A 25122-nucleotide genomic window follows, 5' to 3' on the forward strand; every position below is an offset into this window, starting at 1 on the left:
AGGAGGTAGTGATGGCCAGCAACTTGGATGGCTTTTATTAATGGCCACGAGACATGATGGTTAGTTACACTCTGCCTCCATCGTTAGAGGCTGTATGATTCTGAATATAAGTTGCTGGAAAGCCTAGCAGGGGGAAATGCTTTGCACTTGGTCCTACATGCCAACTTCCCATAGGCATCTGGCCAGCCACTGTGAGAACAGGATGCTGGTCCATATTTAGCAAGACTTGGTTGCTGTTTTTAACCCAACTATAAGCATTTTACATAAAAGAACAAAAAAGTTGTAATACATGTTCAGTTTCTGTTAATTGATTCTCATGGGAAACTTGCAGATTCTGGCTTCACACAATTAACTCAAGGCAGTGTCAATTTACTCTTGGCAGAAAGCCCAGGTCTGCTTGACCTAGAAACTACTTACTCTGATTGGTTAACGACCAGCACTCAACTCTGTTATCTAGGATTGCTAGCACAGTGTGATGTGAGGTGTGTTAGGAGGAGAAGTGCTGTGTATGGTAGAGAGAGAGAGAGAGAAAGGATTTATTTTGCTTTGTTTTGTATGCAGAAACTCTGCTGGTTTTATTTTTCCTTTTAATAAATCCTGTAAATAGTTATTCTGAGTCTAGCTGACTAGTCATTACCGCCGCAACTAGCTTCTTCGCTGTGCAGGAAAACTCTGCTACGTTTGGGCTAAAGCCAATAGGGCTATGCCTGACACTTCAAAGTTCCATGAGGTTATGGGCATTGTGCTGCCAGCCTGAGTTGTGGTGGTGTCAGCATCAACGGTGTTGGTTCCAGTAGTTCCAGAAGTTGTTGTTCCTGTTGGTGCAGCAGATGGACACTGGCTGGTTCCTGACTGTGGTGAGCTGGTGACGCAGTGGACACAAGGACAACAGCTGCAGCGTGTGAGTGCTGGGTGCTGTGGTTCCTGTTTTCTCTCTCGGTGGTCGTGAGTAGCTGGTTCCGGGTTCCAGGGACATCGCTCTCAAGATGGCCTCACAACCAGTTCAGATGGCTTTTGAGCGTCTGAATGACTCCAATTACTTGCTGTGGTCGGAACGCATGCAGGCAGTGCTGCAGAGGGATCGTCTCTGGCAAGTGGTGAGTAAGTTTCCTGCAAAGCCTGATGATGAAGACCTCGATAAAGACCAAAGAGCAAGGGCCACAATTGTCTTGGGGCTGGAAGATTCCCAGTTGCCGTATGTGAGGGGAATCAAGACAGCTAGAGGTGTGTGGCAAGCACTTAAAGAACTCCATGTGCGTGAGACAGCGGTTTCCAAGCTGTTCATCCGCAAGGCATTGTACAAGGCAATGTTACAGCCTGGGGTTACAATGCAGGAACACCTACACAGTTTACAGTTAAAGTTTGCTGCGCTACAGGAAAGAGACTGTGCGTTAGACCAGCAGGAGAAGGTGGCTATTATTTTGAGTTCTCTCCCGGAAAGCTGGGATAATTTAGTTTTGTCTCTAGAAGGCATACAGGAGCGTGATTTATCAGTCAGTTACGTTACTGGGCGTTTGATTGAAGAATGGCAGAAGAGGCAAGAAAGGTCGTTGGCTGCAGAGGCTTCTACAGGTGGACGTTTTGGAAGGAGTTCTCATGCCGTGCCAGAGGTGAAGCAAAAGCAGCGTACTGGTGAGGAGTCAGCGTTTGCTGTTAGGCGTTGTTTCCGATGTGGGTCTTCAGCGCATCTAAAACGACAATGTCCGGAGTTGGTCAAGTCTCAGTTGCCGGTGCAGGAGCAGAGACGAGATCAGCAGCAGCAGCGTAAAAAGAAATTCTTCAAACAAAAACAGTCGGCTCAGCTGGTGACCGCCGAGGTCAAGATTGCTGATGAGAAACAAGCTGTCTGGGTGGTCGATTCGGGAGCGTCTCGGCACATCGTAAATTCAGATGAATTGTTTGTTTCCAAGAACTCAGCACAGCGCAGCCAGGTGGCTCTAGCAGACGGAAGTACTTCCGAAGTGATTTCGGGGGGTGCAGTTTTTGTTCCTTGTCTTCGTGAATGCCTGCAAAATGTACTTTGTGTGCCTTCATTAAGGAGCAATCTGATGTCTGTAGATTGTTTGCTAAAAGCTGGGTTTAAAGTGTATTTTGAAGGAGACAGTTGCATTATTAAGAAGGCTGGTGAGATTTTAGGCACTGCTAAGTCAGAGGGAGGCTTGTTTTGGCTTAAAGCAGGATCTCAAGTTGCAGCAGTAGTCAGTAAATCTCAGCCTGCAGTGAATAACAAAGCTATACATGACAACTGTGTGCACTTATTGCATAGGAAAATGGGGCATGCTTGCTGGAAAAGTGTACTAAAAATGTCTGAATTGGCTGATGGGGGTAATTTAAAGAGTTGTAACAAGTACCTTGATTGTAATGTTTGTAAAAAGGTTAAAACCCACAGAGTCTCTTACCCCAGAAGTGACAGAGTTAGTGAGTCACCGCTACAGCTGGTTCATATGGACGTAATTGGTCCATTTGCTGTAAGCAGGGGTGGAGCGCGTTTTTCACTAACAATTGTGGATGACGCCACGCGTTACTCTTGGGTTTTTCCCATGAAGAATAAGGGTGACGTGTTCACTAAGTTTAAAGGCTGGGTGGCATCTGTGGAAAGATTTCTGTCCATTAAACTCAGAAGGATTCAGACGGACAGAGGTGGCGAATTTATGTCAAATGCCTTTAGAGATTGGTTACAAAAGCGTGGCATTGGGCATAGAAAAACGAACGTTTTTTCCCCAGAGGAGAATGGCGTTGCAGAGCGAAAAAACAGATCTTTACAAGATATGATGTTTGCCATGCTTGATGATGCTGATTTGCCCATGTCTTATTGGGGGGAGAGCATGCTCACCGCGTGTTATCTCCAAAATAGGCTCTTTCATCAAACAATAGGTACAACCCCGTACTTTAAATTGTTTCAGAAAAAACCTAAAATTGACCATTTGCATGTGTTTGGATCAAAAGCCTGGGTATTAATTCCGAAACAAATGAGAAAGAAGGGAGATCCTAAGACCAAACAGTTAGTGTTTGTGGGTTACCAGGAGCTGGGAAAAGGTTTCCGCTTTGCTGAAGGGACAAATGGCATTGTGATCTCCAGGAATGCCAGTTTTTGTGAACATAGTGGCTGGGAGAGACTACATGCCAATACTGAGGTTTGGTTTGAACCTTCCCAGGAGCTCCTTGACTCTGAAGGTAGACACAGAGAATCAGAGTCTGACGGGGAGGAAAGTTCAGATAAGAGCTCTCAAGAAAGTGGAGTTAGCCAGAGACCAGTTGCTAAGCAGCAAAAGAGAGGTCGTAGTTCTGAGGAGGAAAGTGGGTCAGAAGAAAAATTTTCTCCCAGAAGATCTAAAAGACAAAACAAAGGAGTGCCTCCGGTGCGTTTTTCTCCAGATACTGCAAATGTGTTTAGTGTAATTGCAGAACCCAAGAGTTTTCAGGAGGTGTTAAAGTTACCAAAAGAGGAGGCAGAGCTCTGGAAACAGGCAATGGAGGAAGAGATGTCCTCTCTGAATGAGCACAAGGTTTTTACACCAGTAGCAGCGCCTGAGGGGGCAAAGATTGTAGGCTGCAGGTGGGTGTACAAACTTAAACCTCTGGTGACAGGAAAGTACAAATACAAAGCTCGTTTAGTGGCTCAAGGATATTCTCAGAGGCCTGGAAAAGATTATGACGAAATTTTTTCCCCTACTGCTAAGGGGGACAGTGTAAGGCTGATTTTAACGCTTGGAGCAAAGAGAAAACTCCTGTTAAACCATTTTGATATCCAGACTGCATATTTACATGCATCAATATCAGAAGACCTGTATCTAGCCGAACCGCCTGGTTATGAGACAGGTTCCAATAGAGTGTTAAAATTAAACAAAGCTCTATATGGTCTCAAACAGGCTGCAAGATCTTGGAACAAATGTTTCCATGAGGCCTTAGTGTCATTTGGTTTCAAGCAGAGTACAGCTGACAATTGTGTTTATGTACGTGGTACAGGCAGTGATCAAGAGTTTTGTCTGATTTATGTAGATGATGTATTGTATGCCTGTAAAACAGATAAACAAACTAAAAGGTTTGCCAAGCAATTGTCCAGTAAGTTCAAAGTGAAGGACTTAGGCCCGGTTAGGACATATCTAGGGTTGGAAGTGTGCTGGGCCCAAGATGGCAGCTGCCTAATTAGTCAGCAGAACAAAGTTAAACAACTACTGACTACATACAGGATGCAGGATTGCAAAGGGGCAGCGGTGCCTATGGATCCAGGTTTCATAAAAACACTTCATATAGATGAGAGTCCTGAATTTGAACATCCTGATGTATATCACTCTGTAATTGGAAGTTTATTGTATCTAGCACAGTGGTCCAGACCTGATATTAGCTACGCAGTAGGCATATTAAGTAGATTGGTCTCAAAACCCACACTAAATGCCTGGAAAGGGGTAAAACAAGTTCTGAGATACCTCAAACAGACAATTGGCTATATGTTACAATTAAATTCTTCCGAGGACGAAATGTTGAGTTGCTACTGTGATAGTGACTGGGGAAATTTGCCAGATAGAAAATCTGTCACAGGACTAGTCATAATGGTCGGTGGAGCTTTAATCAGCTGGCGGTCACGCAAGCAAGACATTGTAAGTGTGTCATCAACGGAATCAGAGTACGCCGCATTGAGTGAATTGTGCAACGAGGTGATTTATTTCAAGCATTTGTTAACAGATTTAAATGTAAATTGTGGAGAACCAGTACGAGTTTACATTGATAATCAAGCTTGTATAACCTTAAGTAAAACAGAGGGTTTCAAATCACGTTCCAAACATATCTCTGTAAAATACCAAAATGTACGTTGCTGTGTACAAGACAATATAATCACATGTACTTATGTATCAAGTGAAGAAAATGTAGCAGATGTATTAACTAAACCATTGGCAAAGATAAAGAACAAGCAAATGTGCAAGGGTTTAGGTTTGCTGGAAAAATAATCTCCTACATAGGTGTTTTTTGATGTTAATTGTCCAGCAGAATCTGTGAGGGGGTGTTCAGTTTCTGTTAATTGATTCTCATGGGAAACTTGCAGATTCTGGCTTCACACAATTAACTCAAGGCAGTGTCAATTTACTCTTGGCAGAAAGCCCAGGTCTGCTTGACCTAGAAACTACTTACTCTGATTGGTTAACGACCAGCACTCAACTCTGTTATCTAGGATTGCTAGCACAGTGTGATGTGAGGTGTGTTAGGAGGAGAAGTGCTGTGTATGGTAGAGAGAGAGAGAGAGAAAGGATTTATTTTGCTTTGTTTTGTATGCAGAAACTCTGCTGGTTTTATTTTTCCTTTTAATAAATCCTGTAAATAGTTATTCTGAGTCTAGCTGACTAGTCATTACCGCCGCAACTAGCTTCTTCGCTGTGCAGGAAAACTCTGCTACGTTTGGGCTAAAGCCAATAGGGCTATGCCTGACACTTCAAAGTTCCATGAATACAAACAACTTTTTAAAACTGTAAACTTAATAAAAGTATCAAGGCATAAATAAAATTAAGTTTTTATAATTGCTGGCATCCATTTTTCTTGGGAGGCAATGGAAGAATGAACCTATGGGGGTAAACCACTGGAGAGTTACAGTGCCTGCTGTGGCTGTATCAGAGACTGATACAAGAAAGTCATGTCTCTGTTTTCGCTGCTATAGGTGCACCATGATGTTTCTTCTCTCTGCTCTCCTCCCAGCAGTCGCTGCTGTGGATATACTACCTGTCTGCCACTGGGCAATAGCATTGCCTGCAAGGGATTCCCACACAGCGGGGTTAAGGTTCCCAGCCTTCATGTCACATTTGCGGACAACTTTGTAACAGGTCTAGTGCCCGAAGTCAGATTCCAATAGAGCACGTTCTTATGGATTCCTGCCATCTTCCATTCTGTGGATATGACCAAGTCAGTCCAGACGTCACTGAGACAGAAGTGCAAACAGGTTGTGAATGTGGTCTTAGGAGAGCACATCTTTGTTTGAGACTCTGTCCTGCCATGTGATGTCCAACTCTTCCTGACCCACTGCATGTTGCCCATAAAGCTCAACACACAAGCCTGGCAGACCTTCATCTTGGTATTGGTCACTAGCATCACATTCTTCATACCCTTTTGGAGAGGCAAGCCATTGTCATAGCTGCCTTACCAATACGTTTGTCCAGCTCAGTGTTGATGGAAAGGTTACTGGTTATGGTGGAGCCTAGGTAGACAAAATTGTCTACCACCTTAGGCGTTTGGTTACCAATGCTGACATGTGGAGTGCTTGTTGCCTCCTGAGCAAAAATGTTAGTCTTTGTCAGGCTGATGACAAGACCAAATGGACAAAATGGTTGACGAGTAGCGTTTCCTCAGAGTGCACTGTCAAGACTGAGTCATCTGCAAACAACATCTCTCCGATAGGAGCCCACCACACTTTTCTTTGTGAAACGTGGAGATGTTTAGCCAGCTGAAGTATGTCAGAGCTCAGTACCCTGTGTCATAACAATCAGAGCCAAAATATCACTTTCAGAGACACAATATGGAACGCTTCAGTGATTCAACTGTGGTTTCTGGAGTGCTAGAAGCACTTTGCTGGACAGGTGGACTAAGGAGAGTTGCTCCCTATAAAAATGGAGGATACTAGAGCTGATAGGTTTGCTGGAACATTTAGAAAGCCCTGAGGATTCTGCAGGCTATTAGGCTGAAGATCTATGCAGAGTCCATCTTGTAGGGATGAGAGAAGCTGTGTAAGTCCTGTGGTGTTCAGTTGCTGATTCTTCTCACACTATCTCAGGAATGCCACCCAGGTGGACTGGCAAATTCTAGGGATATTTGGCCACCCGAATGGTGCATGGGACTTCCTCTGGCAGCCGAAACCTGAGGAACTTCTCAATCTCCAGGCTGTCAGTTGAAACCACTAAGGACTGGGTTGCTACAGAGAGCCTTAGGACAGCAGATCTGCTCTGTGAAAAAGATTCTATTCTGTGTGTGGTACAGAATTTTGGGCGTTTAGAGTTGCCAAGGCTAGTTGAGGGCCACCAGGGACCTTATTTGTGTGCCTGTTTTTAGCATGCAGAACAGGAGCAGAGTTTGAAAAGCACACAGAGAAGGCTGTTGAGGGCATTTCTGTGTCTGCAGAAGAAACAAGCCATCTTGTAGCTGGTGGCTAACACAGAGGTCTCCTTCACTTTGCTGAATGCTCTAATTGACACTCTCCTAGCATGTGGAAGGCCTCTAGAAATTCTGTGAAATTAGTGTATGGCTAAAGATGTCCTCAAAAATTATGCCTACTTCTTAAATTAGCAGACTGCTATCAAGCTGTAGCACAAAGCTATGCCAAAACAAGCAGCCCTTGACTCCACTGCAAGAGGAAGAACAAGGCTAACTAATACTTTACAACTCAACTGTCCTTCATAATATTCTATACAAATACAAACTAATAGAATCATGAAGATATCGGAAAAGCTGACAAATAAGGCACAACGAATGCATGGAACTGACTGCTTTTATTTTTCAATTTCTAGTATGATCTACTCTTGTGGCACCAGACACCTTAAAGTCTTCATGCTAAACAGTCTACTTTATGATACAACAAATGTTATCCCAGATTGGCAGGTATATATGCACATGAGTGTAAACTCTGTGGAGAGAAATTTAAGCAGTAAGGCCTAATATTTCCCTTTCTCCACATTCATGTAGCAGAGGAGAAGAACACAACAGGGCCACGTCAGAAATGACCAAAGTGATGCTATTAGTTTGAGAAGAGTAACTTAGGGCTGATTCATATATGTGTAAATGTCTGATGTGATGTAGTCACTTTCACTGTAATTGGACTACCTAATATAGGGGTGTGTTTGTAGAAGATTGTCCCATATGGTTACATGCCAGAAACGAGACTACTTTAAAGCTTACTGCTTTATGATTTTTCACAATTTCAGATACATGGGTTCTCATGCGAAATTTGGCCAGTACAATCTGTAAAACGACTTTAGGAAGCCAACAAATGGCTCAATCTTCAGAGGCAGTACCATTTGAGATTCATCCATATACAACACCCCTTACATGAAAACAGCTACCATCATGCTTTACATATTTGTGCTGCTTTATTTTTTGGCTAAGCCTGTGGATATTTTGGGTATTACACTGATGTAACCAGATTACTTAACAAAGACCATGCATAAACAAAACTACACTGAGAACCGTACAATTTTCCATATGCTATCCATGATCATAAAAGGAATAAGACTGACCTTATTTCTTTAAAAAAAATTTTTTAATGTATCAAACATAAACACATGCATAATTTGTAGAATCGTATAACCTTTTTAACATTTACAAAGAAATATAAGCTACAACCCAGGGCAAGAAAGAGGTAGAAGTGAAAGGTAAACAACAGAACTTAGAGCAGTTATGACATGGCAGTAAGTACCTTTCTAACAGAGACAGATTTAGCGGGATTAAAGGCCTGCTCTGTGGGATCGAGCCCTTCAATTGTTTCCGTACAGTCTGAGAGGGGAGCATCCTGCAACAGTAAATTGAGTGAACAGAGCAAACCAAGCTCGGGCTTTAGATCATCAGCTTAAAGCATTATGGCATGGGATAAATATCATGCAGAAAAACAGTAAATTGTGATACAGAACCAATGGCAATGAAGCAACATGCACCAATACACTAACCCCAACTTGAAAAATTCCCTGGCCATGATGGTGACTAGTCAAACTGCATAAAAGTACAATAAAAATAATAATTGGGCTACCTTTTGCATCTCTAAAATCTACTGAGTGAAGTCATTTGCTTCTATGCTTTCTCTGAAAAAGCATACATTATACCTATTTAAAAACTATAAAGGTAAGACAATATATTCAAATGAATATGTCCTAAAAAGAAAGTTTGCAATAAAGAGTTCATTGCTGATTAAATGTACTGTAGCAATAATGGCTTTGGACTCAGCAGCTTTTTCAATACAGCTGCGACACAAAGTCTGACTAGTCAAGAGTGGGTTTTTAGCCCACAGAGAAGCAGCCTTGGTGTCTCTCATGCACTGCAACCAGCACCAAAGGCAGTATACTTGCTAATAACATGCTTCCCACTGGGTTTCTGACCCTAAACATGGTTGCAAAGACAGCAAAATGTTACCTCTAAAACTTACCTTATAAACAGTTAACTTCTGCCGATTAAAGAATAATTTCATAGCGATACATTAGGTGACAGCAGGAATGTACTATAAAGTAACTCTAAGTCTGTATTTTAAGCAGGCTATGTGCTCACCTGAACGAGGCTCCTGTCCACAACAACCCCAGAAAGAACCTGTGACTGTGGGCCAGCAGTTTTAATGTCTTGCAGGTTTTGCTCTCGGATCTGTAAACGATAAAATACATTAATTGCATATGAATAACAGAGAGAACGTAACTCACCTGCCTGTGTGCACCGCAATATGAGCTCCTGCATATGAACCTCAGTCAAGTTGGTTTGGATATATACGGTATCAGTTCCATCAATTACCACTGCAGGATACTATTTTATATTTTATTACACATTTGGGACCACAAGCATCAGTCTCTCAGAAGCTTCCAGGGGTAAAAAAGGTAAAGAGGACCCCTGGACAGTTAAGTCCAGTCAAACTTGACTATAGAGTGTGGCATTCATCTCGCTTCAGGCCGAGGGAGATGGCGTTTGCCACAAACTGTTTTCTGGGTCATGTGGCCAGAATGACTAAACAGCCTCTAGGATCCTGCACTAAACCCCAAATTTTGTGACTGCAAATTGGCAGATTTCTTTCTTTCCATAGGCTTAGTTTGAATACATTGTTCTTGCTTTGCAAAAGGAAATCTTATGAGCAATGCAAGGGAGTATGTTCATTGCTACACCCACAACAATAAGCAAATTGCATCAAAAATTCCAAAGATCAATTCTTAAAAATAGTGCACACAAATAATATCTACCTACCTTTCTAAAATGCAAAATTATGACTTTAGGGACAGTGTGAACGGCAACATGGTTAGATTCTTAAATATGCATTCAAAAGTAATCAGTGTTGACTTGGAAAGCCAAGGAAAGTATGAAGACGTGATTAGGGCGTGGGAGGGAGGGGGTTATTTGAAAAACCAATCACTATCTAATCAATATATTTGGCACACTTAATATATGCCACCCTTCCCAACCTGGAGCCCTCCAGAGGTTTTGGGCTCCAACATCAGCCCTAGCTAATGGTCAACAATCCAAACTACCAGTAGGGGACCAGAAAGGCTGGCTTACACCAACAGCCGCTGTGCTATTCTGACCAGTTCTTGCCAACTTGAGGAGAGGGATAGGAGACTGTTTAGCAAATATGGCCTGTAAGTTACTTATTACAAACTGAAAAGTCAAATCCCACATAGGAGAAATGTTTCATCTAATTAGCACTCATATTTTTAAGGCATTTTGTCTTTATTTTTGATTCTCTTGAGATTTCAGCTATGATATAGGCGTACTTTCAATATGGACTATAAAAAACATTCAGAGATTACAGATAGATTGCCAGTACAAACCTTGTTCCTCATTTCTTGGACTTCCTTTGGGTTAGTGTTCAATGGAACAAATAGATTTTGGACAGCAGAGGTGGCAGTTCTATGTCCATCCTCTTTAGTCCACTGTAATATCAAGAACAATTACATAAAATCAAAATTGCTGTAATGGCTAGAACATTCATAGAAGCAAGTTTACAGCACAGTAAATCATGCATGTACAGAACTGAGAAATGAATCAATGACTGCATTCCAGTATTTGTAAAGACATAACCATCTCTCAGCTTTGAAACAGCTGTTAAGCTATTTTTTTGTAATTCAGAGCAAATATTTCAAAAAACTAAATATGAAAAGGAGTGAAGTATATCACAAGGTCCTGAAAAATGCGTCAAAAGATCTTGTTGATTTTTCTGATTGTCTATATTAACAATACTTCAAGAAATGTGAACTAGATAAAAATGTTACTTTGCTATTTGTATTAACCACAGGAGGCTGCAATTCTTTGCACTTTCCTGGAAGTAAGTCTAACCATACTCAGGCCCCATCTGCACTACACATTTAAAGGTGTATCATACTACTTTCAACAGTTATGGCTTCCTCCAAAGAATCATGGGAAATGTAGTTTGCTATGGTGCTAAGAGTTAAGGGTGCTAAGAGCTAAGGGTGCTAAGAGGCCACCTATTCCCCCTTCCAGAGCTGCAGTTTACAGAGTTCCCTGGGGAAAGCGATTGACTGTTAAAGCACTCTGGAAATTGTAACAAACTCTAGTTCCCAGGATTCTTTGGGAGAAACCATAGCTGTTTAAAGTGGCACGATACTGCTTTAAATGTATAGTGCAGATGGAGGCTCAGTACATGACTGAGCCATTAAAATATAAATCTATCAACAATGCCAAACTTCCTCAACTGTCTTTTAATTTCCACATCATTGATTCACTTCCCTGATATTTAGACACATCAAAGCCAACAGAAAGCACAAGATGACAGGAATATGAAAAGCAGTGTGATGTCAATAACCAGGTTGAGTGAACGATTCTGTACTATGAGGAAAGAGTGGGCATCACCAAAGTTTGGATTCAAAACAAAACTCAATGTAGTTTTCAGAATTGTTTTTGCACAGGCAAATAGATGGATCAGCCTAAGGAAGGAGTTTGGTGATGTCAAAATATTTTGTATAAAGCTTACAGATTCAAAGATTACAAAAAATAAAAACCCATACACAAAGCACTTCCATGATTTCTTTACAGAAGGTTGTTTCATATGGCCAGTACATTTAGTATGTTGGAAGGCGACTTTGTGCCACAACGATCTCTTAAGCGCTCAGTCTCATAAATTATACACCAATTATTGCACAGAAAATGTACTGAACATTGAAACAAACCCGTTTAAAGATGCTGTTCCCCCCAAATAATTTTAAGACAAAAGATAGCCAGAAATAGAACTCTTAAAAAAAAGCAACAGAATTTAAAAAAATGTTTTGCAAGTATGAAGTAAAAAAATGGAATGAACATGGAGCTATGGATACTCACTGATTCTTATCTTTTCACATAAAAATAACTCCAGGTTTTTATTAAAGATATTTAACAACAGTATTAAGAACCTTAGTATAACTGGTACTTTAAAAATATTTAAGAGCATTAAAAATCAAATACACAAACTGAGTAAGATTACATTGTTCTAGCAAAATATTAAAACAAGCTTATGGTTTCAAGTGATTCTTTCATTTTATACTTATTTCAGATATTCACTTCATTACATGTGTTCAAAACACACAAACTCTCATCAATATTTTTACAACATAGGGCACTAACTCTTTCTAGAATAAAAGAAGGGTTTGACAGTACTAGATATAGGATAGCAAAAGGGGAGGGAGTCACCACACAAAGAATCTCTCCTTTGGATTCCATTTTCTCCGTGGATTTTTAGATGGCACTACCTTGACTAAGAGCAACTACATTCCCCATTAATCATTCTGAAAGGGAGAAAAAAGCAACCAAGATTTAGGGGGGTTTCCACTGACAGCAAATGAAAGTATTCAAAGGAGAACAGGAGAAAGTTAACAACTTTTGAACAATATGATTTTTCATGCTCAACACTGATCTGCACTATCTCTAGAATGGCTATGAAGGACTCTATGTTCTTGTCTCAAGTTCCTACATTGTCAGCTAATGTATCAATCAGCCACTTTAAAGCTGGCATCATGCACAAATCTGGATTTTAGAATAGAATAGTATACAATATCACAATGAGCATTTCCAAACAGCTATCCACACGATAGCATTTGAAAACCTTTAGTCAAGACTGAAGTGCATATTTTAACTTTGTAAACAGCAATGTTAAACGAAGTTTCCCCCGAACAGTGCCTGGTGGTTGCCTGAGCTGCACTTTAGTCATGCCACACCCAGCTGGTACTAGAGGAAAGATTTTCAAATTATGGCCATCTACTTACATGCAACAATTCATGCAGAAGGCTGTGAACACTGGGAGGCTTTAGGACAGACAGAAGCATAGGGGGTAGAGCAGCAAAAGAGGTCAATTTATTAGGAAGCAAAAGGGCTTAAGAGGAAATAAAGCCTGTGGGGTTGAAACTCTCGTCATTTTTGGTAATCCATAGATCAGATAAAAGGCACTTCAATACGATCCAAATCAGGCCCATGGATTTAACTAAAATGTGGTAATTGGCCAAGTACTTAAATACCACAAACTATGAGAAGACAGCCTGGATACAGATTTGTAGACCAGCTAATTTCTGTGCTGAGAAGTGTACATAATTTAGACAAAAATTTTAAAAACTAATTTACTTTAAGTTTTAACTAGGATATTTCCCAGAAAGTACAACCAAAACTTCTCTGATAAAAAACCATTTAAGTAACTCGAATATATAAAACAGGACCCATAAGACATTGGCTTGTTCATTTATTGCTGGCTTAGCAGTCTTAACTGCTCTCTGCACCCTTCCATTCAAATTGCAATGAGAACGCAGGTCTAAATTTCATTACTAGAGCATATTAGAAAGAAATGTTTCAAGTGAAGCCAGATTAGACAGTCAGGAAAGAGGGAGGAGTTAATGTTGTATTTTATTCCCAAAGCCTCACAGTGCCTGCCACCCAAAGTTGCTCTACATCATCTAACTATGAACAGTAAGGTAGGCACAGACCAAGCAGTTGGTAATACAGCTTGGCACGCAGACACCGGACGAGAGAGACTGCAGCAAGGGTTTCACGTGATCGTGTGTAATGTTCGTCCACACCTTAGTCTTCGACTTGGGGCTGCCGCCATTCTGCCCTTCTTCAGAAGCATCATCTCCTCGGCCAGAATTCAGCCACCTTGTCTTCTCTCGCTGCTGTTTCTGAAAACTATGCCGCAGAGGAGAACAAGTGCCCGAGTCCCCATCGCTAGCAAAAGAATACCCCGTGACACTAGCAGGGATTTCCACGTCACTGTATTTTTTAGATTTCTCTCTCAAAGCAGGGCATCGATAGGGGTAGCCAGTTCTGTAACCCTGAGGAAACACCATAGCAGAACACTGTCAACATGGCCTCAAAACCTACCCGTTAAACAAATTTACTGACAGCCATTATGGAAACATTGATACATGCATGCCAAGTTCTGCCCTTGAGTATCTTTGCCATTTTGGTGATCTGCGTTCACACAAATACATCAAATTACGAAACATGCTTTGAAGCACTTTAATTATATTGGCATGCCCATGAGTGAATCAGTATTATGTCAGTCCAAAGCTCCTTTGAACGAAACAAGTACAGTTTGCATTTAAGAGTAATAAATATGAACTAGAACATATGTCCAAGTCTCAGTTCTTCTCTTCTATGATGTAAAAACACAAGGCATCCAAGTGACCACTTGTAAACTGGGCGATGCCAATTGAAAAAAACAGATCAGGAGGAGGGCTGGGACTATCAGACTCCGTTAAAGAACACTTGTGCCTGCCCACCTTCAGTAGACTCTTCTCCAGATGCCCCTGTCACCTGAGGTGCAGTAGGTGGCTACCACGGAAAAGGGCCTCTTTGGTGGTGACCCTCTAATTATTATCTACTTGCATACCATCACCAGTGTGCATTACTGAATCCTCCCACTAGGGAAGTTCACCTGGTGTGTATGCTAATGCCATTTCAGAAACAGGAGAAAACCTTATTTGTCAAAGCTTTTTAGTTGTTTAAATTTAATCTGGTTTATTTTTTTCTCTTTTAGAATTATATTGCTTTGTTTCTGTTCTGTTTTTAAATAATCACCCTGGAATATTGTTTGAAGGGTGTGTTAGACATTTAAAAAACCCATAAATAATAATAATGCTGAATTACTGCAAGTCTACAGCAATTTTGTTTTATTCTTGCTATAAAGGAGATCAGGGTACAGTACAGTTAAGGACGAGCCTCTTGGCAGCTGCCATTGGAAATGGAGCTCCACAACCTACTCCTGGCATTCTCAGAAAGTGCTTTTCTTCCTAGACTTATTTGTCCTTTAATTATGTACATTGTCTAAACAGAAATGAAACCCTTGAGACCATTAGCATATGTTACAAGATCTTTCTGATGCTAAAAATCAGTTGAATAGTAGATTTTCTCTTACCAAATTATCAAGCATTCGCATAAGAGCTTCAAATTCCTGCTCTCCAGTCTGCCATTTGGGGTAAGATGCTGTCCCCTCCCCTGCTAGAGGCTCATGACCACGAGACTTAGCCTTGTATTTTCCAGGGTCCAAGAGCACTAAGTTGTCTGCCCCCCCTGCACTGGCCAGAGTACGTACCTTAAAGTAATCAAAACAGATAAAAGTTTCTGTGATAAGGAATAAATCAAACATATTTCAATGTCTAATCAATAATTATGCTAAATGTTTCATTACAATGTCTCTAATCAAAGTGCCATTTAATAATAGCAATAATATTTATTTTTTTATATGCCACATCTGGCCGGGTTTTAAAGATAAAACTACTAATCCAATAAATTTAATTCAACATTACCATTCACTTACAGTGCTAAAATAAAAACCTGCCATATAGTTTCAGCAAATAAATCTTTTCATTACACTGTCTGCTATATGCATTACCAGCCTGAGTTTTTTTAAAACTGATGAAGATAAATAAATAAAAAATGAGATTAAAAAATAAAAAACAATTTAGCATGCTTACTTGGATCTCACAAGCAACAACCAAATTATGAATATAGTAGAAAGCCTCTTCCACGCTTTCTCCAGCTGATACCAAACCATGATTTCTGAGTATGAGAACCTTGGAGAAGAGATAAAGAAAGAAAGTGATGCACAAGTAAGAAGAAAAACAAAACAGACTTTCTCTTGCCTTTTGCGCCTTAGATGATGTTTGGACACTGACCTTGCTTTTGGGGCCCAGATTCTTCTGAATCAACACTTTCTCCTCCTCATCTACAAGAATCCCATGGTAATCATGATAGGTTACTTCCCCAAGGGACAGTGCCTCTGGAGAGATTGGCAAGAGACCACTTTTCATTGCTGACACCTAAGAAGATGACAACAGGTTTCATAAATAGACATTTACGAAGAAAAAGAAATTCTTGGCAGAAGGATGGCAGTATGGAGAAAGGCCCCTCCTTCAGGCCTAGGAAGGCAGTCTCCAAATTTCACTGCCAGAAGAGGCACTCCTCTCATCAACCCCTAAACCAGGTTTAGGTAATCTTTGGCCCCCCAGATGTTGAAGAACTACAACTCCAATCACCCCTTGCTATTGGCCATACTTACTAGGGTTGATGGGAGTTATAGTTAACAAAATCTGGAGGGTCAAGGTTCCCCATGCCTACCTTAGACAAACTCTAAAAATGAACAAAACCTGACCTAAGGAGGCAAAATATGAAACTGAAGAACCTCCAGTGGGATGAAATAGAAATACCGCAAACTTTGCAGGCCCACGCACAATGAAGCAGAGAGAGGAAGTAGGAAATAGACAGGAGCTAGTTCTTCAGATAAAATAAGATCAAAACTTTGTCTATTACAAGAAAGGGGCACCAATTTCAAGCCATGCTGATTTGGATAGGGATCAGGTTCCACACCTTACATGTGCACCTGCTATGTTAGCTGTGCAGCTACATACACCTGCCAATGAGGCCTGCAAAGGGCTGGCCACTTCTGGATCTGGCCCTCTGCCCCAAAGTGGTTCCTCACCCTTGTCCTAATGGAATAAAACATATCTGTGGTAGACAGAACACACAGAGAGACTCTGTTCCACTTAATTATGTAAGCAGACAACTCCATTTACCGACCTACAGAAAGTTGGTAAGATACAGGGCAGCATACCTGCCCTCCTGAATAACAGAAATTAAGCTGTTAGTATAGATCAGGCATGTCCAACAGGTAGATTGTGATCTACCGGTAGATCACTGGATGCCTGCGGTAGATCACTGGTAGATCCCCCAACCCCCCCCCCATGGGCCTTCCTCCTTCCTAAAAAAAAGCTCAACAGCTTTGATCTGAACCCCAAAAAAAGGGGATCGTTCACTGCCAGTTTTTAACTCTGTGAGTAGATTGCAGTCTCTTAGGAGTTGGCCACCCCTAGTATAGATTTTCCATTTCTCTCCTCAGCTAGAAGAGGTCAGCTAGCATAGGGATATCAAAAACAAATGCATCCCAGGATGTAAACCCTAATCTCATTAATCCTCTAAGACAGATTTTTTTGAGGTGCATAGTCCTCTGCAGAACACAACTTCCAAAGGCCCCACCGGATGAAGCAAATGTGTCAATTTTCCCTAGAAGGCTGTTGTGTTGAAGATTAGGGTAATCTGTTCTTCCCACCCAGGACTGACCAAGAAGACACAGTGTCCTATGCTGGGTGATGCCGTCTTGAACTTCCTACACAGTGCTTTCAAGTTTATCTCCAGAGTAAACGCAAAGAATTTTAAATATGAAAATTTATTTCTCTGAGATACATTTAAGGTTTCTTTTCTCTATTTTAAAAAGCTTTGTAATTTCTACCCCTCAATGCCCCTACTTTTCTGGATTGGGAAATAAGTACCACACATGTTCTTTCTCCTCCTGGACTGGTGCAGTGCAGTACTTTACATGAAATTTCCCCACCACTACACAGCTAGAGGAAGAAGGAACTTCTTACCGCCGCTCCTGCCGGTGTGTGAATATGAACGATGCACTTAATGTCAGGTCGAGCTGCGTAAATAGCCGAGTGCAATGTGAAGCCAGCCTGATTAACTCCCAAATTAGTGCTTCCACGATCAACAACATCACCTTGAATATTTATTTTAACCTGGTAACATAAAATAGCATTAATTCTAGAAATGAGCCTACCGTCCTATCGCAGGAGAGAAACAGGCTCAGTATTTTCAAATCTCCCTCAATGAAAACAAATATAAGATGGATACAAAAGCAGCAGTCACATCAAATAAGGAGAGGAACAAACCAGTTGATCGGTCGCTCACCAGAGCACCCTACCCACTCTGGCAAGTACCCCCAGGAGGGGGGGGCAAGTGGCTTCTTTCCCTTTGCACTGGGCTTTCACTGTTGGAGGGGGATTTCCAGCCGGTGGCAGAGGACAGAGTGACTCCAGGAGACATACGTGTAAAAACCCAAACTAAAACGAAGACTTTAGTACTAAACAATAAACACAAACTCTGGTGGGTGTTATTCCAGCAGGCAGGCTACAAAACTCAGCTTTTTTCCTTTATAGCAACGGCCACATGCAGCCAATTAATCCCAGAAACTTCTTAAAGGTATACACACATGTTTCTGTGCCAAATGTCCCCTAACATTCACAAGGGGTGAAAGCAGCAGGGAGATGCTGCTGGCAGTTTCTCTTCTTATGGGGAAAACGGCAGGGGGGGGGAGTGCCCCTCACTCCCACTGAAAAGGCTTTTACAGGGGTTTATTTTATGCTACTCTTTGAAGGTGTTTACACAAATACATTAGAAATAGTTTGCATTGCAAGCATAGTTCTGTATTATGGTGGAATGTGGGGGAGGAAAACGAACACCTAATTTTAATCATCAAAATATTTGGGCCCAGATAATGAAAAATCACCACATTCTCTCAATATATCTGAGTGGCTGTGCTGAGCTTGTAGAAAGGTTTGTTAAGATTAGAGGGGTTTTTTTAAGAGGCTCAAGATCCATGGAATGACTACAGCCAACTGGAGACTTTACAGACAGATAATATGCTTTTCAGAATTATTTGCATCTTTATAGGTTTTCACATATTCTTTTATTTGATGATGAAAAGAACAGTAATCATGTTGAAAGCAGGAATAAAATGTCATTCATAACACCTCAAACATTTGCGCAATTCAACATTAGAAGGATTTTGCAACTTTTTAGGAGTTCTTACCATTTTTATATTAACACTATTGGAAAGTATATTTTTTTAAAAAAGAAATGTTTTAAAAAAACATGTCTTAGGCTGCATTCACGCATGGGGTGTGTATTGCATTAGTGCTTCTGTCCTGACCTCCTAATGTTCTTCTCGCACTGCAGTACCTGTATGTTAAGGAAAGTGTTTATTGAGTTAAATTCACATGAGTTGGTGATGCTGGCTCATGCCCCACAATGCACCTGGATGAATCTGGTTCCTCTCTCATGCATGTTACTGGACAGATTTGGCAAGTAAGTTTGTGTATGAAAAGGCTCAGGTTACTGCACACAGTGAGGGTCCACAGTGAGAGTCGTGGTAAGAGATTGCAGGACTTGAAGGCTATCTGCTGGAACTGTGTTTTTGTGTGAAGACTTTTTGAAGAGATCATCTGAGAAGAAGTTGGAGAACTGCCAGACTTCAGAACTCAGAGAATTCAGTCAAGTTGTTCAGGTCTCCGAACAACTGAACTTAGAACTTGCTAACGGACTTTGGTTCAAAAGGACTTTGAAGTACAGAACCCTCTCTGGGACCAGAGAGAGAAACGCCTTTGTGTAACCTGTATATAGAATGTGTGTGCCAAGTAAAACAACTCTGCTAAGAACAGCTGTTTTGTGTTGAAGAGCTTAACTGCTTTGCTGAAGCTTCTACAGCGCACATACACAGAACAAGATCTATAGGAGGGAGATTAATACACCCTGCATACCACCATGTTGCACTAAATTTCATTCAAGCCGCCAGGTAATGCAGTGTGAAAGGTAGGTAAAAATAATCAGGATTCCATCTCTGCTCAACAGCTGATAAGCGGAGGTATCAATGCTGGGGTATGCATGATCAAAAGGGAAAGCTCTTTGCGCAGTATCACACCCACACACCCCAATTCAACCCAACTGTTGAGCAATTGTGTGTATTGATGCCCCACAAGCAGCTATCTTTTAAGGAAACAGCTTCTGGTGCATCACCCAGAACCTGCAGGATTGCAGTTGATCCCTGGGATGGGTAGCTGAGGAAAGCCACTAGTGGAACCTCACCCCTATTATCTTGCAGGATCACAGCTGTTATGGGGAGCGGGCAATCCTTGGGGGGGGGGAGATGAGGCTCCACAACTGACCTACTTTAAGGGAAAATCAGTTTCAGAGCCTCTCCTGTTGAGGGGAGGGGCAACGGGGGGCACAAGGCTTTGCAACCCTTTCCTAAATGAAAGCCCCTTGCAGAGCATCCTGCAGGGCCTCAGTCGGTGCAGAAATTCCACGCTTGCAAGCTGATTGTGTTCTGGAAGCAAGTAACACCGAAATGAATGCTGAACCTGTGCCGCATTCCACTAGATTTCTAAAAGTGGCTTTTATGTAATGTGAAAGCCTGAATATAATGTGTATATTAACATTTAGAGAAATGCCAGTAATGAACTGCTGTGTGAATGCAGCACAAATAATTTACAGTGGTGCCTCGCAAGACGAAATTAATCCGTTCCGCGAGTGTCTTCGTCTAGCGGTTTTTTCGTCTTGCGAAGCAACCCTATTAGCGGCTTAACGGATTAGCGCTATTAGCGGTTTAGCTACTATTAAAGGCTTATCGGCTTAGCGGATTAGCTGCTAAAAGGCTATTAAAGGCTTAGCAGCTTAGATAAAGGGGGGGGGAAAGCGGAAAAAAAATCTCAAGACTCGCAAGACATTTTCGTCTTGCAAAGCAAGCCCATAGGGAAATTCGTCCTGCGAAGCAACTCAAAAACGGAAAACCCTTTCGTCTAGCGGGTTTTCCGTCTTGCGAGGCATTCGTCTTGCGGGGCACCACTGTACCAGTAAAACCAGCACTCTTTGAGTGATCTTATTTGCTGTCTAATATACTGGTCTGTGCAAACTAACATCTTGAAAACTTCCCGAACTTTAGAAACCAGGTTCTCACACTTCCCCATTCCTGTGATGGGGGTGGGGACGGACCCTGAGCTGCGTAGGAAAGGATGCAGTATCTGGATCTCAAGTGTTCAGCAAACAAGAAAAAGGAATGAGTATACTTTACAAGGAGGTGATCCTAACTCTCTACTTAACTAATTTTAGCTCCCAAAAACACAGGTGGTGAGATGCTGTTCAGGCAGTGGGCAAAGGAAGACTACAGGGTAGTAAAGTGCTTACTTGCTCTTACCCCATGGGGTCTGCCCACTCAAAGGAAGGGACAAGTGCTATTTCCTAAAGTACTAGAAGTTTTAGATGCTTCTTTGCACAGGCGCACAACTCACTGATATGACTACATAAATACTACAAAGAAATAGCTTGCAAACTGACTATAGGGAAGAACTTGTTACAAATTCAACTTTATTATTATTATTATTATTATTATTATTATTATTATTATTATTTTGCAGATACAGGAAAAAGGAAACATTGTCAAGTCAGCTGATATTAATAATAAAATTATCCCATCCATCTTGATTTAAACATATATATTAATATAAGCAGTCCATTTGTCCAAATGGATGCCCAAACAAGACGGACGATTATAAGATTAAAAGTTTAAAAGTAGAAAGGGCAGAATACCCTTGCACATAAGACATGGAGTGATTAAATACTACAGTCCCAATCCAAGGTCAGTTGTGACCAAATTATATTGATAGCAACTGGCCTTAAGTTACTAATGACTAACTTGTTCCATTGCCTTTAATAGTGCTTGGTCACATCTAAATGCAGCTGTATGGTGATCTGATGTTCAGGATTCTGATTTGTTTGAACAAAAGAGTCTTTCACTTACCAGACTGGATGCAGTAACTTCACTATAGAGAAGCCCAAAAGGCACAATGAGAAAGTGTTCCTGCTCTGAATTTACTCTGACCTACAAAAAAGACAAAGAAAAAAGAATGAAAACTGAGTATGTAGAAACAAGGAAACATCACTTTAAATAACTGATTTACAAAAAAGACAAAATCTAGAAATTGCAAAATGCGTATAATTCAAATGCACTGGAAAAAGTCATTATTACACATAGTAGTAGTAGTATGTAAAAGTGTATTCCCTGCCCTTCACCAACAGCTCTCGGGGCTTGTTACAATTAGAACAGTTAAAACAGATTACAGTTGGGGAATAGGTTGGGCCCTGACAACACATATCTTAGATGTGAAAGAGCTTGGGTAAAGAGATGTGTCTTCAGCATTTATACAGTATTATACAGAATAAAAACCATATAAAGCAGCCAGATGCACCACTGTGCAGAGGGCCTTCCATAACTTAGGGTCTGCCACAGAGAATGATCTCTCCTGGGCCCCCTCCCTCAAGTGAACTTCTGAGAAAGGCAGAACAGCAAGAGGGCCCCCTTTGCTGATCTTAACACCTGGGAGTGTCTGCAAGGAAGGAGGTTGTTTTCCAGATATATGGAGCTTTAGTCATTTAGGGCTTTAAAAATGAGTGGGAGCACCTGAAATTAGGCCCAGAAAAGAACTAGCACTGAATGCAACTGTTTTAGAACAGAAGTTGTAAGAGTTCTACAAGTGACTTTGGCCAGTAATCTGGTTGCTGCACTTTGGACCAGTTGAGGTTTCAGAATAGCGTTCAAGCGCTGCCCTATGTAGAGTGCATTGCAATAATCCAATCTGGATGTAGCACGGAGTACTATGACCAAGACACCTCTGTCCAAAAAGGGCAGTAGCTGGTGAACCAGCTGTATCTGGAAATAGCCACTCCTAGCCACTGAGGCCACCAGGGCCTCAAGTGACCATGTTGGATCCAGGAGTATCCCCAAGCAACAAACCTGCTTCTTCCAGGGGAAGAATAGACTGTCTTCCTACCTCCTGGACTTGAGAACTTGGAACATAAGTACATGTAAGAATACAGATACTTTGTTTTCACAATACATGTTGGAACATCAATGCTTTCACACTCAGACTACCAACATTAGTGACAGTTTAGACCAGACTTTCCCAACCTGGTGCCCTCCAGATGTTAGATTACAGTTCCCATCATCTCTAACCATTGGTCACACTGGTCTGGCTAATAGAAGTTCGTCTCTGGGCCATAATGCCTATAGCACGATGACAATTACCAGCTCTGAGAATGAAGGACAGTGAGATTCACGAGAACTGCTCTTAACTCAATTCATAATTCCTATGAAGTTCTAATGAGAAGTGAAGGGACTACAGAAGTGTCCAGAATAGACATGTCACTTAATTTTGAACCTATGAACATTCCCAAAGCAGCCACTATTTACATTTATCCTGCAGTCTCAAATCTAATCAGCAAAACTGGTGTGAACAAGAAGAAAAAACTCTTTGCACACAAGAGAACTCTAACTTCATTCATGAAGGCTGCTGACCCAGTTTCCATCTTCTTCTCTACCTCAATGCCAAGTGGCTAGTTAAGAGATTTCACACAGCCTTTTCAGCAGACTACTTCCAGTTTGTAGGAATTGGGGTAATGGCCAAGTTTCGAAAAACATGCCCAACCCAGCTCCTTCCTTCACCTGCAGCAATAGACTTAATGAACATGTGGGGGTGAATATGGCTGTGAACTGGAATTAGAGGACCAGCTCATTCTTCCCCCATCAAAGCAGATGGCTTTTAGCCAGCCTTAAATAAAGAGGAAGAGTACTTCTAACTAAATGAACATTTCTAACATACACATCTACCCCTGGCAATATCCCTGAAAAAAACATCTATTCCCTGCAATGTCCAGGGTGGGAGACTTTCACTGCCAGGCAATGGACAGGAGTGATTTCATTTAAGTATGAAATAGCCTGGGAGGAAAGACACTGGAGAATTTGACAGATCCTCTAAAGTTATCTCCTGTGAGGTAACCCTTGAGGCCTTCCCCTTTGAAGTGTTACACCCCTCTTACATTTTACACTTGGTTGAGCTCAGGGTAGGGTGTGGGTCTGTCACTCACCTGGCCCAGAGGATGAGCCAACAACAAACAGCATCAAGCATATGGTAAAGGACTGCAGGCTTATGCTCCATCAGCCCAACCAGGAGAAGTTAAAGGTGGGAAAGACAAAACTGAACTGCAGCTCCCTCTCAAAGTCTTGTTTCTTTCTAGTTGGGACACTGCCTCTCTCCATCTCTCTCTGTTGCTGGCTCCAGCAGACAGGCCCAAGAAGGGAAAAGTGCCAAACACTTTCCCCATGAATTGCTTCACAAATCACATCTAAGGTATGCTCACAAAAATGTAAAGTGTGAGTAAGACAAATCTGTTTTTGAAAACATGCACATCCTAATATGTTTGGTATTCAGACAGCAGATTTGAGAAAACAATGGTTTGATCAAGAGCAGTCTATTTGTGGAAGGGCTGGCAACCTAGCAAAATTTGCTTCTCACAGAACAGGGAGAATAAGCTATTTTCACCAATTTTCACCTCCTCCATCACTGTTCGGAGGGCTTCAACTGTTAAGAAAAACCACGAGAGAAAATCAGAAGTCTGGAAACCTCTTCACAATTAAGCTTTATAATAAAATACAAGAGTGACTTCAATTCTTACTACAGCTGTAGCTTAATGCTTATTTGGCACATGAGTAAGCTCATTGTGATGCTATTCATTCTTCTCAAGCATTAATGACATGGGTGCCAATAAATTACTCACAGTATAGACATCTGGAGCACACAGGCCAAATGGTTTCACTTAAGATGAGAAGTTCCAACAGTTATACTAGATTTTAAAAGAGATACAGTAGATGTCCCACTACTTTGTCAATGGAGCATAAAAAATTGCTTATAGTAAGATAAATACTGTTACTGTTTATTAAATTTCATTTCTATCTAAGGAAACAAGGGTAAACTTTTCCAAAATCTTATTTTAGTATGAAGACTTTTCAAATCTCCATTTTATTGAATTAGTTGGGACATATCAGCAGGCAACCAATATTTCCAAACTGCGGTGTGAATTTCAGTATCAGCATCTTTACCATTTCATCTGTTCTCTTAACCATGAACAGACAACTTCTTAATTTTGGGAAGTGGTGTTAGGGTTATTCTATGGGCACAACTCCAGGACCTAAAGCAATTCAATCCCTTCATGGTCACCCATGGTTTTTAATAAAAACTAGCAGTAAAATCATAGCTAGTACAGTACTTAGTATTTATAACCAGGAGCTAGAACATTCACCAACTAAGTAATTTTCTTTAACATAATTTGTATATCCCTTAACTGTAAATAAAACTTCTAAACAGATTACAAAAATATACAACATACAATAAAATAGTTAATAAAGGTCAAAATTAAAACAAGTTTTTTAAACTGCAAAAAAGGTCTTGGAAAGATCCCCTCCCCTCAAGAAGCAATGATCTTTTGCCTTCCAGAACATAAATATACAGCAACACACGAAGTTATATGAACTGCATGCAGAAACCC

The 25122-nt window shown here is 41.1% G+C and overlaps 1 protein-coding gene across 6 annotated transcripts in view; it reads right to left on the bottom strand.

The window, feature by feature from the left end:
• The window catches only part of ADD1 (adducin 1), a 52303-nt gene that overhangs the window by 13586 nt on the left and 13595 nt on the right, over positions 1–25122 (bottom strand). For 3 of the 6 annotated variants that reach the window (XM_081019923.1, XM_081019924.1, XM_081019928.1), the window contains exons 5-13: positions 21542–21622; positions 17556–17705; positions 15810–15953; positions 15609–15707; positions 15050–15226; positions 13620–13964; positions 10488–10589; positions 9229–9318; positions 8390–8482 (exon numbers count right to left, since the gene is read on the bottom strand). In XM_081019923.1, the coding sequence (XP_080876049.1) occupies positions 8390–8482; positions 9229–9318; positions 10488–10589; positions 13620–13964; positions 15050–15226; positions 15609–15707; positions 15810–15953; positions 17556–17705; positions 21542–21622 (1281 nt within the window). The remainder of the gene's footprint in view (positions 1–8389; positions 8483–9228; positions 9319–10487; positions 10590–13619; positions 13965–15049; positions 15227–15608; positions 15708–15809; positions 15954–17555; positions 17706–21541; positions 21623–25122) is intronic. The other 3 variants (XM_081019925.1, XM_081019926.1, XM_081019927.1) reach the window with 3 other exon arrangements.

This window comes from Podarcis pityusensis (assembly GCF_964106645.2).
Source record: "Podarcis pityusensis genome assembly, chromosome: 9".
NCBI classification, from domain to species: domain Eukaryota; kingdom Metazoa; phylum Chordata; class Lepidosauria; order Squamata; family Lacertidae; genus Podarcis; species Podarcis pityusensis.